General features: G+C 46.0%; 3 protein-coding genes across 3 annotated transcripts; 1 reads left to right on the top strand and 2 right to left on the bottom strand.

Annotated features, from left to right (window-relative positions):
• Positions 1-10,070: 10,070 nt before the first annotated feature.
• On the top strand, positions 10,071-11,695 carry PHALS_09562 (cmgc protein kinase; the record flags this gene model as incomplete). Its single annotated transcript, XM_024724214.1, has 4 exons — positions 10,071-10,079; positions 10,120-10,208; positions 10,273-10,406; positions 10,476-11,695. The coding sequence occupies 4 exons, from the start codon at positions 10,071-10,073 to the stop codon at positions 11,693-11,695; spliced, it is 1,452 nt and encodes a 483-aa protein (XP_024571810.1).
• Positions 11,696-11,775: 80 nt separating this feature from the next.
• PHALS_09561 (cell division cycle protein 48) lies at positions 11,776-14,606 on the bottom strand (the record flags this gene model as incomplete). The annotated part of the gene is made up of 7 exons (XM_024724203.1): positions 11,776-11,947; positions 12,012-12,091; positions 12,158-12,501; positions 12,570-12,630; positions 12,691-12,807; positions 12,858-12,905; positions 13,005-14,606. The coding sequence occupies 7 exons, from the start codon at positions 14,604-14,606 to the stop codon at positions 11,776-11,778; spliced, it is 2,424 nt and encodes an 807-aa protein (XP_024571809.1).
• Positions 14,607-14,780: 174 nt separating this feature from the next.
• On the bottom strand, positions 14,781-16,202 carry PHALS_09560 (HRDC-like; the record flags this gene model as incomplete). Its single annotated transcript, XM_024724192.1, has 1 exon — positions 14,781-16,202. The coding sequence occupies one exon, from the start codon at positions 16,200-16,202 to the stop codon at positions 14,781-14,783; it is 1,422 nt and encodes a 473-aa protein (XP_024571808.1).
• Positions 16,203-16,610: the final 408 nt, after the last annotated feature.

Below are 16,610 nucleotides of genomic sequence, written 5' to 3'. Positions count from 1 at the left end.
GGTAATATTTAGTATGCAGCCGACATTTCTTGCATGTCTGGTACGATTACGATTTTGTGCGCTGAGGGGCTCGAACCCGCGCCACACAGCGTAAGCTCCAGAAGCATTGACCATTCGACCCACGCCACCGGGTCGCATGGTGTATCTCAGAGACATCTTGACCAATCAGCTAGTACCACTCCAGACGAACAGTAGTTGCCATACCAGTACTGTACTAGTAACCTTTCCAAGCGAATTGGCTTACTGACGACTTGAAACCGGTCGAGTAGCTTCGTCGACAATACCCCTCTCGACTCAACTGTCTTTGCTGTTCGTATGCCCAACCAGAATAGCATGCAAGTACTCAAACTGCTCGGCAGTTATTGGCTTGCTCATCATAATGCAAGATAAAGGCAAGCTTCGACCTACTCAGACGCAGATTGAGCAGATGACACAGAAGCCCGGAGAAGTACAATCGTATATGCGCTCATGACATGATCGTGGCGTCGCATTAACAGAAGCAAGGAGCAGTGAGCAATAGCACGTTATTCCTTGGAAACGGAGTACATAGCACTGGCAGAAGCTGTTTAAGAAGAAGTTTGGCTCGAGGTATTTCTGTGCGAGCTAGGAAAGATAGAGAATGAAATGTTCAAAGCGATGAAATGCGCAAGCAAAGAACCCTGAGTTTTACAAAAAGAGCACGTTGATACCGGTATCACTTTGTGCGTGAGAAAGTTGAATACGATCAAGAGGCACGCAATGCTATTCGAAAAGGGACATGAAGTCGGATGCAAAAATTTATTTCACATATAGTCGCTCCTTAAATGTAGCAAAAGATACGCTCAAATGCTTGGCGCGGTCCAGCCAACTTCTACCCATAAAAAACATCAAACAGCCGGCTACATTGCAGCAAGGCACATTTGTCATTGACTCGCTGTGTCTGCAGCCGATTTTCTCACATTTTATTTGTCAAATTAAAGTCATGATATAGTGGAGTCCTGACTGGTTTGCTTTTTCATTTATTGAAGCTCTTTAAAATATTATTTGCAAACTTAGTCTGACGCGTTGTAACAACGCCCCTTATTTTTTTCGGCTAGGTTTCGACGCCAAAGAACTAATTCAGATCACCCTAATCTGTCCGCCATGTCGAAACGTTTGCTAAGTGCTTGTTCTGTCAACTTATGCAGCTTCGCGTTGTACTTGTGAAGACAAAATTATCAACGTAAAGTGCTACAACGATCATGTTCTGATCACCCCGCTTGACGTTATCGGCGCACTTTTTGATACCCAGCTCGATCATGGATTTGTCGATAGTATGTTCCGCTCGGTGCGACTGTTTTGGTCGATAAAATTACCGCTGAACCTGTTCAATAACCATGATTTTGCTGATTGTACATGAAAGCTTCGTGATCGATTTGCCCATTTAGAAAAGTCGGCTTGGCTTCATTTGGTAAGCAGTCAGGTTGTACATGGCTACCACACTGGATAATAATCAAATTAAATTGAAATTGACCACGGAATCAATTTTTCATTCATAGTCAATTTTAAATAAAATTTGTCGCGCCTTTAATTGCTGACCTCACCAGCTTGGTTTACTTTGATCTGATACATCCACCAATAGCCGACTGCATCAATTTTTGTAGACAATGAAACCAGCGAACATGTGTTGTTCTTTTGTAGCGAGTCAATTTTGAGTCGTGCGCTTCCTTCCACTTGGCCAAGTTGCTGAATATCATTGTCAACAATTTGAAGTTAGTTTCTTACTGAATCCCAAACAAATACTGCATCGTAATTTTACTTGGAATGGCTTGCCTACGCCCTATTTACTTGCTTCAGATATCGTGAGAGTTACACTTTGCGAAATTCGCATGCAATGATTGTTCACACATACATTCTAGCACCACACGATGTGCAGCATATCTGCCAACTTCGTCCTTCGAATGAACTAAAATATCGTCAAATTATGTTTGTGCGAAGAGTCGCGGTGGTCGAAACAGATTGAAGACCAATCAATTGAATGTGAACTGAATGTTGCCAGAGCATTGGTTATCCTTGTGGCATCACAAACCACTCCCGTAACATACTGAGCGGTGTACTAATAGCCGTCAAAGGGACGTCCCCCTCCCTCATCAAGATTTGGTAATATCTATCGACTAGTTCAAGTACACTTAACTGTGTACAGCCGGACATACGGTGGATGATACCATCCTTTCGCAGAATCGGCGTTTGCGCGAGAATAATCTGCGCATTCAACTAGTTATAGGCGTAAACTATACGCCATTTACCATTTGGTTTACGCACACAAAACGTTGGCACGCTGTGAAAAGATTTGCGTTTCCTCACCAGATCAGCAACTAGCTTTCAAACAAATAACGTATTGAAATACTCAATTTTCTCACGTGACAGTGGCCACTTTCGAAGCACTGCATGCTTCAAATAGGATTCACGATCAACTTCGTGTCGAACTTCACGTTCGGGAGGAAGATCAGGGGGCGTGATTCCGCTATATTGACCTTCGACTGTAGCAACACGACCTTTGCAGTACCATCACACTTGATGTCGTGTAAAAAGGCATCGTAAGTGACTTTTTCTAGCTGCATCAGCTCTTCCATCGTCGGCAACAATGCCAAACGAACATATGTTCTGGCAAATTCACAACCAGTCGTTACATCCACTATATGTGAACAGGCATATTCCCATGCTACAGTTCCATCATGGGGAGTAGTACGCTAAATTAACTTACCCGCAGACTCAACCGCATTTTGGGCGGGAGTATCAGTCCACGATCAGCTAATTCTGTTGATGCCTTCACATGTGCGTGCTCAGCCCATCATCGGGTGGGAGCATCACCTCCGTGGTCAGTTATACCCACTGACCCACAATCCAACTTGAGCAATATATTAATGGGAGTAGTGGTATATGCAGCAGCAGTCGCTTCCTTCGACATTCCAGTACACACATGTCAACAACATTCTTCCGTCTTGACGGTGGCAACAAACGCCATTTCTCCCTCATAAATTCTTTCCGTTGGGCAAATTGCCATGCCCACCAACGACTTATCCTTCTCAAATGACCAGTTCCGGGTACCACTTGATCTGTCGACACACTTCCTGTGTGATCACTAGTCGTCACTCCATACGACTTCATATCTCCCCTGACCTGTGGATTGCCAATCGCATGATATAAGTATGGATTATTTCCAACAGCATATGACTGCCGAGCGCTTGAACGCTTCTTCCTGTGAGCTACCCCCCATCGTTTTCGATAGCCAAAAAAACCATCTGTCATGCATCTCGATATACCTACAATCAGATCATACCATTTGTCCATCTCGAGGAATGTGATGATGTCCTTTGAACTGAAGTCGTCAAACTTCAGTTGAAGATCAACCATAATGTTCCTCGCAGTGGCCATCGCACCAGTGGCCAACTTCACTAAAATAAGCCATTGCTTCTATATGGTGCATCCGAAAGCACTGAACCATTTTGCGGGGCACATAGCTCTCGCGCGTAGTAACGCGTCTCGCCAAAGTCGATCAAGACTCCAAATGGATGACTGTAACCCTTCAGATTCGCTGTGACCACGATGAGACCACCTCGACTCGTGTCGTTAACGAAGAACAATGATCGTTCAGGAGCTAAACTCTCCTAAGTGATTCTGTCATCACACTCACAAGAGTTTATGTCCGCCCGTGCCCACCGCCCAGCGTCTACTGGGTACCAGCGTTTTTCGAACGCTTTGTGGTATTGGTACCACGTGGCTCGGAGCCACTACGACGAGAGTTGTATTGAAAGGTTCCTCTCCCAATTGGGAAAGCCACCGCGCTGAGATCCATTGCTACTAAATTTCTAGTAGTAGCGGTCTCTGCATCCATCGGGTTGGTTGATTGACCACGTGCGTGACGTTGGCAGCAGCTCTCACGCAGTGCAATCATAATTGTATCTTCCACAGTCGTCAAACTCTGGCGGAAAACTTCAGTCTAAGGAGGACCATAACTGAGTCCCTATATAGTCACAGTGACTATCACCGCCTCTGATAGTTGTTCGATTGCCATATTGGCACGAAGCTTACGGAGCTTCTATACATAGTCGTACATTCTGCTACTTTCTTGACGGCATGACAAAAACTTTGACCGTTGTCCAAATGCCACATCCGGCGGAAGAAGCATCAAATCTATAGCCCTCTTCAACTCTTGCCATGTGGCAATGTAGCCGAAATGGTTGAGTTTCCATGTCGTCGCCCAAACGTGGACATTCATTTTTAATGCGACATGGCGAAGGCCACTTGACTGCAGTGAGTACGAATTTGAGCCATCGCGATAGCGATGTCCATTTCTCGCTGTCAGAACGCAGGACTTTTATCGTCTTCTCCGTGAAAGCTTTCATCTTGATTTTTACGGGACATTTCATCCATACCGTCGGTGTTATAAACACTTGTGTCGGAGGTGACGGAGTCGGCGTCGGTGTAAAAGTTCCAATGATCCTTGCTCATACGCAGCAAATTTTGCTAATAATTGTTGAGTCACTACTTTTTGATCCAATTGGAGACCGCGTGAATATCGATTAAAGCTCGCAACTTCACCACACGCTCCCGTTGCGAGTGTATCAGGAACGAATACCTGTCCCTGTTGATCCGATAGCGTCCACCGCCTGTGGTGTCCACATTATCGAAAGATGAGTCCATCGAAGTAGTCGGCACTATAATGCCTATTTGTGACAAGTGTAATGGGAATTGCCTGTTCGCATACACGCACTTATTGTTAAATCAGTCAACACGCTTCACCGCGTGTTGCTCACTTCCAGCGAGCCGTTGATTTACGTGAACGAGAAGGAAAAGGTTAAGTAATACATATTATAGCAAATAGGCCTTAACCTCCCAAAAAACTGATGACTGCCCCCAATTCCCATATAACAGAATTGACGGATATACAATTATGCAATATATATATATAGTTAATGTTAAACACGGACAGAATTATGTGGCTTCCACAACATGTTTAATGAAATTAGTCCCAGTGCGGGATCACGAATGACCGAGTCTCAGAGTCGGAGAAAGTTTGAAAAATTATAGGTAAATTCATTTTTGAGTGGGAGGTGGTGTAATGGGTCCAGTACCATTGCCGTGCACTGGTGCTGGTGCTAATACCTTGTGAAGTCTTAAGGATTACCCTTAGTCTAAAAGCTGGGAGTCTTGGGTTCCACATCGGCGAGTTTTACTCGGTGGCGTGACCGCTCACAACCCGGCAAACCATTGGCAGTTATCCCTTTTATAATAAGAGACAGAATCGTTCATCGCAGCAAGCTTTTCACTAGCGGGAGGCAACCAACACTGCAGTAAATAGGACCCTTCGTCGGTAGCTGTAACAGCTGTCTAATGAGATGAGAAAGGTCATAAACAATTTTTCTAAACCGATAAGTAGCGTCCAATCCTGATAAAGAGAATTAAGGAATATATAACTATGCAAGATATATTGTTAAAGCTGACCTCACACAAAATTATGTGCTTTACACAACATGTGTAATGGGACTGTCCCCATTATATTATCAACACGTATTCCGCTGTGGGCACTACAAACCGGCGACAGTGCCAATGAGTATCCACTCAGTTTAAGGGAGAACAAGTTGTTACAGCTACCGATTGAGAAACCTATTCCTTACAAGGTCGACTACCATCCACTAATAGAAAGCGCGCTGCGACAGGGACCGTGCCTTTGATTTAAGTAATATCCGAGGGTGCGGTAGGTTGAAAGCGGCCACGGCACCAAGGTCATATTGCCGAAGTGGAACTCAAGAATCCGAAAACATTTGCAAATGAGGTATGGTACCATTTACGAATGGTAGCCCTGTCGTACAGTTTTATTAAGAGATTAATGACGGTTCGTGCTAGGCTGGCATAATTCTCACCGTACCCATTTATATGCGACATATGCGACATTTCACTTGTATGTACGCGCTATGTGGCCCGATCGATCCACTTCGTCAAGCGGATACGTGAAGAATACCTGCCAATTCACGAAAGTCTTTATTTTTGCGGGGCCCTTTCCTCCGCTGTGACAACCCAGAAAGAGAATTTGTCGGAAGCAGAGGTACACTTGTCGGTGTTGGCATGTAGCTTATTGAGGCGCATATGCCCGAGCATTACTAACTAGTTAAAAATGTGACATCTCTCATTCAGCTTATCGTGCTCTGTACGACAATGGACGAGTATATCGCCAAAAAAGTTCTGTGCATGGTCACAATGTGGCCTGAATAGCTGTGGCACCAAACGCTGGAGCGCCCCTGGTGCATTTTATAATCTTTGTGGTACAATCAGCCACTCCGGAAGCAAAACGCTCGCAGTACTCATTGCAATGAGATAAATATCACTTTGTCTTATCAACAGTTGATGGTAACCATTAACTAAGGTGGGTATACAAAGCAAAGTGCAGCAAGACTACTACTGTTACTTCATTTTCATTTAAAGAATCTTTCTCGCCAAGGCTGCGGAGAGGAACTACCCAGTCCACAACAAAAAGTTACTTGCGATGAAGTATGCACTTGTCAAGTTCAGAATGCACCTGCTTGGCTCTAAGCCGTTTGTGATCTACACAGACCATGCGCCATTACGCACTGCGACTCTGTCGCCTCACCTCTCGCAGAGGATGGCCAGATGGCTCTTATTTTCTGTTTGCGCACACGGTTTTACCGATATTCGTTAAATAACGGTTTGCTGTATTATAGCACCAATTCAACGGATACGCCACGAATTGTGGTTTCCCATAATAAGGATTTAAAAAACCGTTATCTCTATGAGGCCCACGACACCCAACTAAGTGGTCATCTCGGTCGTGAGAAGATGTACAGCTCGGTGAGTTGCCGCTACTGGTAGCACAAGCTGTACAAATGGACGAGCAAATATGTGCGCACGTGTGAGGCGTGTCAGAGGGTAAAACTCTCCCCGAATGCGGCGGCACCGCTGGCCAATTTACCGGCACCCTCTGGGTGCTAGCAGTCCACGAGTATGGACGTTGTGTTTGGTCCGCCGAAGGGCTCGGCGGGCAACACAGTTTGTGGTGGTCTTCGTGGACCGTTTGAGCACGATGGCTTATCTTGCCGAACACCATCGACGGTGTGGGTACAGCGACGCTGTTTGTCGATCGTGTCTTTCGAAAGCATAGACTACCGGGGTCAATTGTCTCTGATGCTTCACAAGGAAGTTTTGGTCTACAATCTTCAGGGTGCTGGGCACCAAGCTGACTATGTCCACAGCGGACCATCCGCAGACCGATGGTCAGACTGAGCGCGAAAAAAATAGCGTCGTCGAAGACTTTCTTCGCAGCGTCTGCGCTGAGACGCCGAAGCACTGGAGCGCTATGTTGCCACTCGTGGAGTCTGCTCTAAACATTCATCTACCAGCTATACGCCATTCTACGTGAACGGGCTTATTTACCCTCGCGTCCCACTGACGAGGCCATCCCATGGCTCAAGGCTTGGTGGAGAAGGAATTATTTTTTGCAATCCCGACCAATCACCTTAGCAGTCATTCGCCAATACACGGCCCAGCTGTTTTCCGAGAACAAAGCACTCACCACGCTCAGCCTGCCCGTTGCATCTCGAAATCTTTTCCATTCGTGAGAAATATCCCCGCCGCGGAACCAACAGCGATTTCCAGCTCGTTGCCAACGGAGTGAGCTTGACTCAAGGTAACCAGCTTGCTTTACTTCAAGCGCAAGAGTCACGCCGAATCGTCAAAAATATGTCGCGATTACGTCTCGTTGATGTGGTGTTCCTTTGCGCCCATGCGTGTGGGTCTTCCACTAAAAATCGGAGCAAAATGAGCGCGAAAAAGTCACTCAGTGAGCATTTCTCAACACACGGGTCATCACTACCGAGAGGTACCGTCTGCGCTTGCAGCAGCAACGGTTCGTGAACCCTTACCCTCCATGTGGAATTTATCATGGGTATTAGAATTATTTATGATTCAGTTCGCGCACTAGACAAGGAAAGCACGCCGTCTCACTTTTCTTAAATGTTTTCATGCCAGCTGTAACGAAGCTGACGTCCGCCTTGAGCGTCGTCATCTCATGCTTGAGATTGAATAATTTAGAGCACGACGCGCACGTCAAGATGATAACCCATTACCTCAGGTTTCTGTTTCTTACAGCCCGCTTGTCTTCGTGAGAAAGCTGTTATAAATACGACCAAAGGGTATTTCTACTGCAAAGTCGGTAACCTCCAACAAGTAGGAATCGCGCTATAATGCTTCTCCTAGAGAAACAAAGGCCGAGGATACTCGGGGTCGTTTGCGGCCGCGATACCAGAGCAATATTGCCGAAGAAGGATTTCGAACTCCCATGGTTTCTGGATAAGGGTTAAGCCCTGGTATACCTGCCGGCACACCAAAAGTTTCGCGTGAATGAAGATCATTCTTGCTCATTGAGCTGTGCCGTCGGAGGTCAATCCTCCCGCGATTGATGTTCTCATTGACTCTCATGGTTGTGCAGCGGGGCTGCCGTAGCTCTTTGCTTAGATGAAGCTTAGCTAAGGTCGACCTTACGATCTTGATAAGAACCAGTTCGAGTGCAGCGGATTGCAATCCGCTGCCTTCAAGAGTACTGAAAATCTTAACCAAGGTAAGTGACCTCTTCCGCTCAGAATTGAAACTGCATTTAATGGCTTTAGTTTCGGCAGAGCCGCCAATATCTAAAACTTTAGGTTTTTTTCTAATTAATATAGTAATACTTAATTAATATATTAAAACTAGTTAATATAGTAATATGCATTACTACTGGCAATCCTGCCACGTGGTGGCTTATTTTCGGATTACACCTATGTACGGCCACACCTTATTCTCCGACCCGCTCTTTCATATAAGAGTACGTGTAACCTCATTACAGTTGGTGGCCGGTCGACTCTCTCCGAGAGTCACGGTGTGCATCAGAGACAGAGATAAGCCACATCTCGAATTTTTTCTTGGAGCATTTCCATCGTACTGCCTGGCCTTAGACGCCTCCAGCGGCTCAGACTCACGTCGCTGCTTTGGAGCAGAGAGTAGTGGCTGGTTGAGACATCTATTCGTCTGCAACAGAGCTCTTCACGTCTTACTTGCTCGTAAAAGCGAGATCGCGGAGAGTCCACGTAGAATACTGGATGTGTTCGCATTAACTTTTCATAATAAGAGTATAACTCAATGTATTTCTTATTACGATCTAAAAGACCAAGTTGCAACCGATGTAGGACGGTTGTAACTTAGTTTTTTAATTGTATAGGTAGGTAGGTAGGTAGGTAGGTAGGTAGGTAGGTAGGTAGGTAGGTAGGTAGGTAGAGTTGATTCAATGTCCCACAACATATTCTTGCGTCCTACCTGCCTTTGGTATGGCCTGTTGCTTTACTTCGTCTTGGCCCGAAGCCATAGCGGCGCGCACACTACGAAGAGTAGCCGAGGTATCATTCTAAAGTTGATTTTGAACCAAAGCCTTCGTGACGGTACCGATGGAACTTGGAATCTGTCACAACATTTATGTAAAAGGAGTAGATTCTGCAGAGGCATGTACGTCGTTTTGAGCGCAAATCAATGAGTGGGGCAACACCGCAGCCTCTCCGCGCAAGTGCTCGGATTTTTTTTCTCTGTAACGCAATCCTCGCGTTTCTTCTGACATTTTTTACTAATTCTGAGACAAGCAGCATTTCATACTCTTGACGAAGCCTGAAGAAATTGGGAATGTCACACAACAATGTACATCTGTTGTTTCGGTGAGTATGGTGGTTGTAATGACTTGCGCAGTTTATGAGGCTAGATAAGGTAAATGAGGCTGATTCAACCCACTTGATTGGCAAAGACTCAATAATTACGCTACAGCCGATAGACTGCTCAACTTTGCTTTTTGGCAAGTCGGCTGAGAGAGTATTTTGACTAGCAAGACCAGAGCTTTCATATCTGCGACTTTCCATTCGATGTATTGAGTTGCACTGCCGACTCTGACCTTAAGAGATCGTGGTCCAGCAAGTACTTCCGTGCGAGAGTCATTCGGGCATTAAACTCCCACATGATTTAGTTTTCGTCAGCATGCTTGATACTTTTTTTAAATCTCATTCATGCGTAATTCTAGCAAAATGTTGCCAGTATGATCAATATCTGTTTGAAAAGTACGTAAAAATGCAGACGTTGGTGGAAGGGCAAACCCTGCTGCACAACGGCCGCTACCGCTTCCTACGCCGTATTGGAAGTGGCACCTTTGCAGTAATCATTCGGTATGTACGTCCGTATCTCCAAGAAGCTTGCTGTCCACCTCACCCTCATCTCTCAACTATTTAGTGCTCTGGACGTGCAGCAGCAGTGTCACGTGGCCATAAAATGCATGCGCCAGCAAGAATTTAACGCGCTAGGTGAGCATGAGGCTTCAACGCTGCGACGGATCAACGAAGTCGACTTCCACGCATCTTGTGCGGGTAGGTCCTCAATTGGCGAGCCTTCTACTGGATAAATGCTGACTCGCTTTTTGTGAGCATGCCTATTAGTGGTGCGTCTAATAGAAACCTTTAAAGAGCAGGGTCTTTTTTGTCTTGTGCTGGAGCTACTTGGACCTCCAGTACTGAATGTGGAATGCTGGGGACCATGGCGTCAAGCGCCCGAGGCAGTCCGAGCTCCCGATTGGACGATCAAGCTATTTAAACGAGATCGGAAACTCGTATCTGATGCCATGACCATCCAGTCCCCTGATACACAGTATAAGGAAAAAATGTGTAGTGTTTTCTCAACTGCCCAGCCGCTAACTTTAACGGAGATTCGTCAGATGGCGGTGCATCTTTGTGGCGCGCTAGCATTTCTCCATGATCAAGGACTCATTCACGCAGATGTGAAGCCAGAGAATGTTGTGCGCACAAGTGCAAAAGCTCATATGTTATCATCATCTCTACTGTTGCCATGCTCTTCGCCAGTGAAGTTCATAGACTTTGGAAATTGCCTGGATTCGAGTGAGTTGGCAGCGCATACTGCAGAGTGTAAGAGTGGAGGCTTTGATGTTCAGACTGTCACGTATCGAGCTCCAGAAGTGGCTGCAGGGCTATTGCTTTGCCCTGCTATGGACATGTGGTCACTTGGTTGCTTGCTTATCGAGTGTGTTTCTGGTAAACCGTTATTTATGTTATCAGCTCTGGAAACTTCAGCGCACAAACGCATGGATGTTACAAAACACGAGAATGACCACCTTTTAAATCAGATCGAATGTATCGTGATGCACGGAATTCCATTGGAAACGGCGTGTGCTCCCTACCAATCTGCTGAACGATATAAAAAAAAAACTAAAATTGCCGTCAACAATTCCGTCTCCACATTACTGCAAGCTCGTTTAGAAGCAGCAGCACCAGAGGCTAATCAGTTTCAAGACTTCATCTTTAGTTTACTGGACGTGAACCCGTGCACGAGAATTACCGCAAAAAGGGCGCTCTGTCACCCCTTCTTGCAAGCCTTTTTTCCGTTCAAAACGGTGTTCGGTCAGATGAATGACGGACAAGATGATAGAAGTGGTGCAGCTATTCTCTACACAACAACTGCATGCACGAATTGCAAGGAGAAGCGATCCAGATCGCATGAAACAGAGGTACAAGGAAAATCCGTTCCAGTTCGAAAGAAAAAGTCAGCAATGAGAGCAGTTTTGGCTCGTAATAAAGATCTACGTCAAGTGTTAAAACAAATTCCGCGTGACGTGCCCAGCCATTTTTCATTATCACCTCGCTGACATCTAAAGGAGAATCGCTATGGACCTTATGGGTGTCTGAAACTACACCCATGCCGCGCATCACGCATATATTACAAAGTCTATTTTGGCTTCAGATGGGTCGTCAAAGTCGGGGATATTTCTGCGCGCTGATCCCATGCAGCATTAAAATGGCACAAATGAATTAGCTTCGCTTCGACGTCTTCACGAAGTGCGCGGAAAGCAGCCTCCTTGCAAATTGCCGCAATGTCAGCTCCTGTTAGCATGCGACATCTATTTGCGGTTCAAAGCGTGGTCAGTGTGCCATTCAATCTTTGTACAGTATGAAATATTGTACCCTCTGGGTCGTGCTGTAAGTGCTTGAAGGTCAACGTCAGCGGCTAGCGGCATCTTAGATGTGTATAGAGCAAAAATTTCCTAATTTATGCATACAAAGAAAAGTTAAGGCAAAGGTCAAACATGATGTTTGCGGATGCTCGTCACCTGAATATCTTGTCGTGATGGATAACTTAACTCTAGACTCTTGTCGATACGGCCTGGACGAACGAGAGCAGCATCTAAAGAATCCTTTCGATTTGATGCAGCAACAACAAGGATTCCCTCGCCGTTCGCGTTTAAATTGAAGGCATTTTTGTTCAGCGAGACAGGGGGGGTGGCTACACGGTGTGAGCCCACACCGTCCATTTCGTTCAAAATTGTGGAGAGTACTCGTGCGTAGACTCCACCGCCGCTGCTTCCATCGTCGCCTTTACCAAATGAACGCTTGTAGGCAATTGAATCAAACTCGTCAAAAAATAAGAGACAGGGGGCGGCTGCACGCGCTCGGGCTTCAAGTGCACAAGACAGTTTTGGATTTACTAAATCTCATGATGATAAAAACCTTCTCGTTTCGTACCAAAGAGCTGACGCACTGCATTTTCACTGTCTCCTAAATACTTGGATAGCAACTCCGATGACTACAACCACATAATTAGCTTAACAAGATTTGCCGAAATCGTATGACAGCAAAACAATACCTTGACAGAGACAAAGTTGACCTGAGCTTGAGCAGCCATAGTCTTTACAAGCAATGTCTTACCACAGCCTGATGGGCCTGAAAGCAATATTCCTGACGCGTTTGAAATCCCTAAACGCTACAAAATTATTCAGCACTTGCAGATTCACACACTGCCTAGTAACATACACTCATTGCTGCAGTCGGGTGAAATTTCCAGGAAATAAAGTCAGCAAACTGTCTTTGTATTGCGGAATAGCCAGCAAAAACAAGATTTCCGTCAGCTAGGGCACCAGGTGACGCTACATTTAACTCGCGAAGTTGCGATGGCTTAACCTTTTGCTGGGCCTGCAAAAGGTAAGACCAAGATATTGAAGGCTTTAGTGATACTCCATCGTTTGATAAATCAGCGTAAGCTTGCGCGACCGCATTCCGGCAAATGCGCACTAGATCTTTCGCTACGAAGCCTCCCGTCAACAAAGCTAGACGCGAGGCCAAATGAAAATCTGATTCGTCAGTCGCACAAATATCTTGAGGATGTATGGGAAGCCCAACAAGATTTCGTCTTATAATCTCACGGCGAGATGATTGTGTAGGAACGACCAGATCGAACACCTTCTCAAAACGTCCAATCCGCTTGGCAGAGGCAGGTATCTTCAGCTCAGCGCTCGTAGTTACTCCAACAAAAACCAAATGTCTATTGCTCAAGCTACACTCATCCATCAAACGCAGCAGTGCAAAGCCAACTTGCGAAAGCTGAGATTTTAAGCTACCGGTGACCTGTTCGTCCACCGACTGAAAAAGCACGTCTAAATCATCAATAAGTACCACTCCTGGACATGTACTGGACACGGTCGCACGATCACCGGAGAAATCTAAACCAGGAAAATGCTGTTCTAGATTGTACACTAAGTATTCAAAAGCCGAGGAAAACGCTGAATTTGCAGCTCCCATAAGCAGCGACATCCCGTCAACGCACCACGTTCGAATTTTCTTGCGGTCTAGCTCACCGTGCAAAGCGATAAGCGCAAGTGACTTTCCCACGCCATTTACACCCGAAAGAAGCACTCCTTGTGACCCTACATGATCAATCTTCATATCGTTTACATGACCTTTCTGTCCGTGTTTTAGCATAAGGACTATACACAAAAGCACGTCTTGCACAAATGAACTGTATCCTACGAAGCCAGTATGCCACAATCGAGTTTCTAGCTTATTGACATACGACAAAGCGGCATCTGTATCAACTTTCTCCTTAATGCTTAGCATGGTGAGCTGTTCTGTTAGATCGGCTGGTCCTTGTAAATTTGTGCAATTGCTCCACCCAGACACAACCACACGAATTTGCTCCTCACTTGCTGCTTTATATTTTACATTATCAACTTTGAAAACATACGTCTCACCAAACAGTGTCACAGGTACGAGTTGTCCTACTTCCGCTGCTAGTATTGTTCCTGAGGCGCATAGCTGACGTCGAACCACTTCTTCCAGATTAGTTTTGTTCAGAGCGCTTCCAAACATCAAATCGACGCTCGAATATTTCGACTCCAGGCGAACGCTGCTGCTGTCAAATGTCGCGACAAGAGGAAACTTAGTCTTGAAACTCAGCCAAATAGACACCAGAGGTGCTAGGGGAGCTTTCTCTAGCGTTACAATCGTGTCTTCCTCTTGACTGCATACATCTAAAACCCATGAATGCAGCTGGATGCGTCCGCTACAGAGATAAACTTTGGCACTGCCAGGATCAAACGCCTGGCGGCGGTCGATTACGCACTCCAGCACAAATATAGCTGACTGCTGTAGCTTTAAGCTGACGCGAATTAAATCCAAATGCTTAATACAGTGTGTAGTTGCGTCTTCGTGAGAAACAAGTACTTGGTGCGGCTGCAACAGTGCACATGTAGTGTCGCCGCTGCACGCACAAGCCTGCCATGACATGCGTGTGATAACCGAATAACCACAAATAACGTACCAGGATTTTGGCTATCAAGATAGTATATCATTTGAGCGAATTAGAAGTCTTAAAGCTGGATATTGTCATATTGTATAAGCCTTTATTCTTTTAATGTTTTATATCCTTACTAATTTAAATACTGAAATATTACTGCCATCTTATTTGCTACAGTTTGTGCGCTGCAGCTCAGTGCGCAAACGATGAACCTCCATTTCAAGCTGCAACTTTTCCTGCTGAGACTGATGTAGCATCCACCGCAGTGACTGAACCTCCTGTTCGTAAGCCTCTAGGATCTTGGCATTCTGCTGCTTACTAAGTTGACCTGCTCCTTGGATAAGCAGGTGCATGTGGTTCTCTGGCTGCTGCTCCTTTGGTTGTTGCGGTTGGGGCTGCAACCGTGCAAAAAACGGTTGTTGTTGAGGACCGCGGCAGCAAGATGATTGTGATGATGCTGCAGGTGAAAATGACGACTGCTGTAATGCCGTGGGAGCTATGGTCGCGCCGTTAGGATTTATTGAGGCTGTCGGTAACAAGGTCGGAAGTGAGTCCACAGCAGGAAGCAGAGGAGCAGGGGCCATCAACGGGGTTTCATTTAATCTTGAATCTAGGGCCGAATGTACAGCTTCACCTTTTTTACGCCTTTTACTGGCACCGACAGCCGACGGTTTCGAAGACCCGCGCTTCTCCAAACCTATTTTCTGGACATGCTTGGCATCGATGGATGGGTTCAGCTGTTTTTTCAAGACTGTAATTTGACAATGATTTAGCACCCGCACCAATGATGACCCGAAGCGCGCGGCTTGCTCATTTCCTACACCGCACGTCGAGAGCTCCTCCTCAGTAGCTGGCATGTAAAATGCCACTTTAGCCAGCGTAGAATTTGGTAAAATATCCCAGGGCGCCACGCCATACATGTCAACAAGCTTTCGGCGCCACATTTGCAGGTGCCGAAAGATAACGCGAGCTTGCTCCTCGGTCAGTAGTCGAGTAGGGGCTCTGGCTGAACCACCACTCTGCTCGGTTGTAAGAGGTTGTGACCGCTGCTGTTGATCTAGTAGCTTCTTGAGGTTGTTTTCCTGAATGCGGATGATGCGACTATGCAGCGTTGACAGATCAAAGTACTCCTTCTCATTATTAGCTTCTTTAAACAGTGCCTTCTCAATATGCAGCGCCAGTCTAGGCAGCGCAGATAGCACCGTATCAGGTGCGTGAGGCTTCATTACTCGCAAAATCTCGGCAATTCGGTCAGCCAGCTCCTTTCGTAACGGATTTGCCACTGTCATCTCCACAGTATCTGGCGCCCCTGCGTGGATCTTCAGTGCGACGCCACCCACTGCGTAAAATGAACGGCTGTTGCAAGTGTGAAACTGCGATGCCAGTTGACCACTCGAGAGCTGTTGCTGCTGCTCGACGTCCGTAGGACTACTCGAACCGCTGCTCTTGCCGCCACTGGCAGCTGCTCCACGCTGAGGTTTAGATGGACTTACCCACTTGCAATGCTCACCGTCTGCAGCCGTCAGGTCCCGCTCGTCTTCCCCTGGTTTGTTACGCCGATTCACGTTTAGTTTCTTCACACGCATCCGGTTGTCTGCCTATAAGACGTTGCTGCTAACTGGACTTCGCAATCAACAGCGACGTGGACGTGACGGTGCAAATATGACAATGACGAGCCTACCGTAGGCGGAGGTGAGACCAATTACAGATGTGACCCATGCGCGTCATACCGCAACTTCACAAATTATTTTGACTAAGTATGTCACAAATTTTTCGAATTGACCTGATTTGTGTGGGATATAAATGGGTAAAGTACTGTTGTCGTGCGAGGACATTTATTGCTTATTCGGTCAGTAAATACAGCTAATAGTAATTGCACTTGTAATTTTCGTAGGTTCCAATATTTATGAAAATGAGGTCCAATTAAAAAATTAAAACTGTTATAGGCGTCTGGAAAAACAGCCTTGTTTCAAACAAAGCAAGCCTATATCTTA

The sequence above is a fragment of the Plasmopara halstedii genome (assembly GCF_900000015.1).
Source record: "Plasmopara halstedii genome assembly, contig: Scaffold_42, whole genome shotgun sequence".
Lineage (NCBI taxonomy): Eukaryota > Oomycota > Peronosporomycetes > Peronosporales > Peronosporaceae > Plasmopara > Plasmopara halstedii.
The sequence above is the reverse complement of the archived record's forward strand: the minus strand, read 5'-3'. Positions and strand labels throughout refer to the sequence as shown.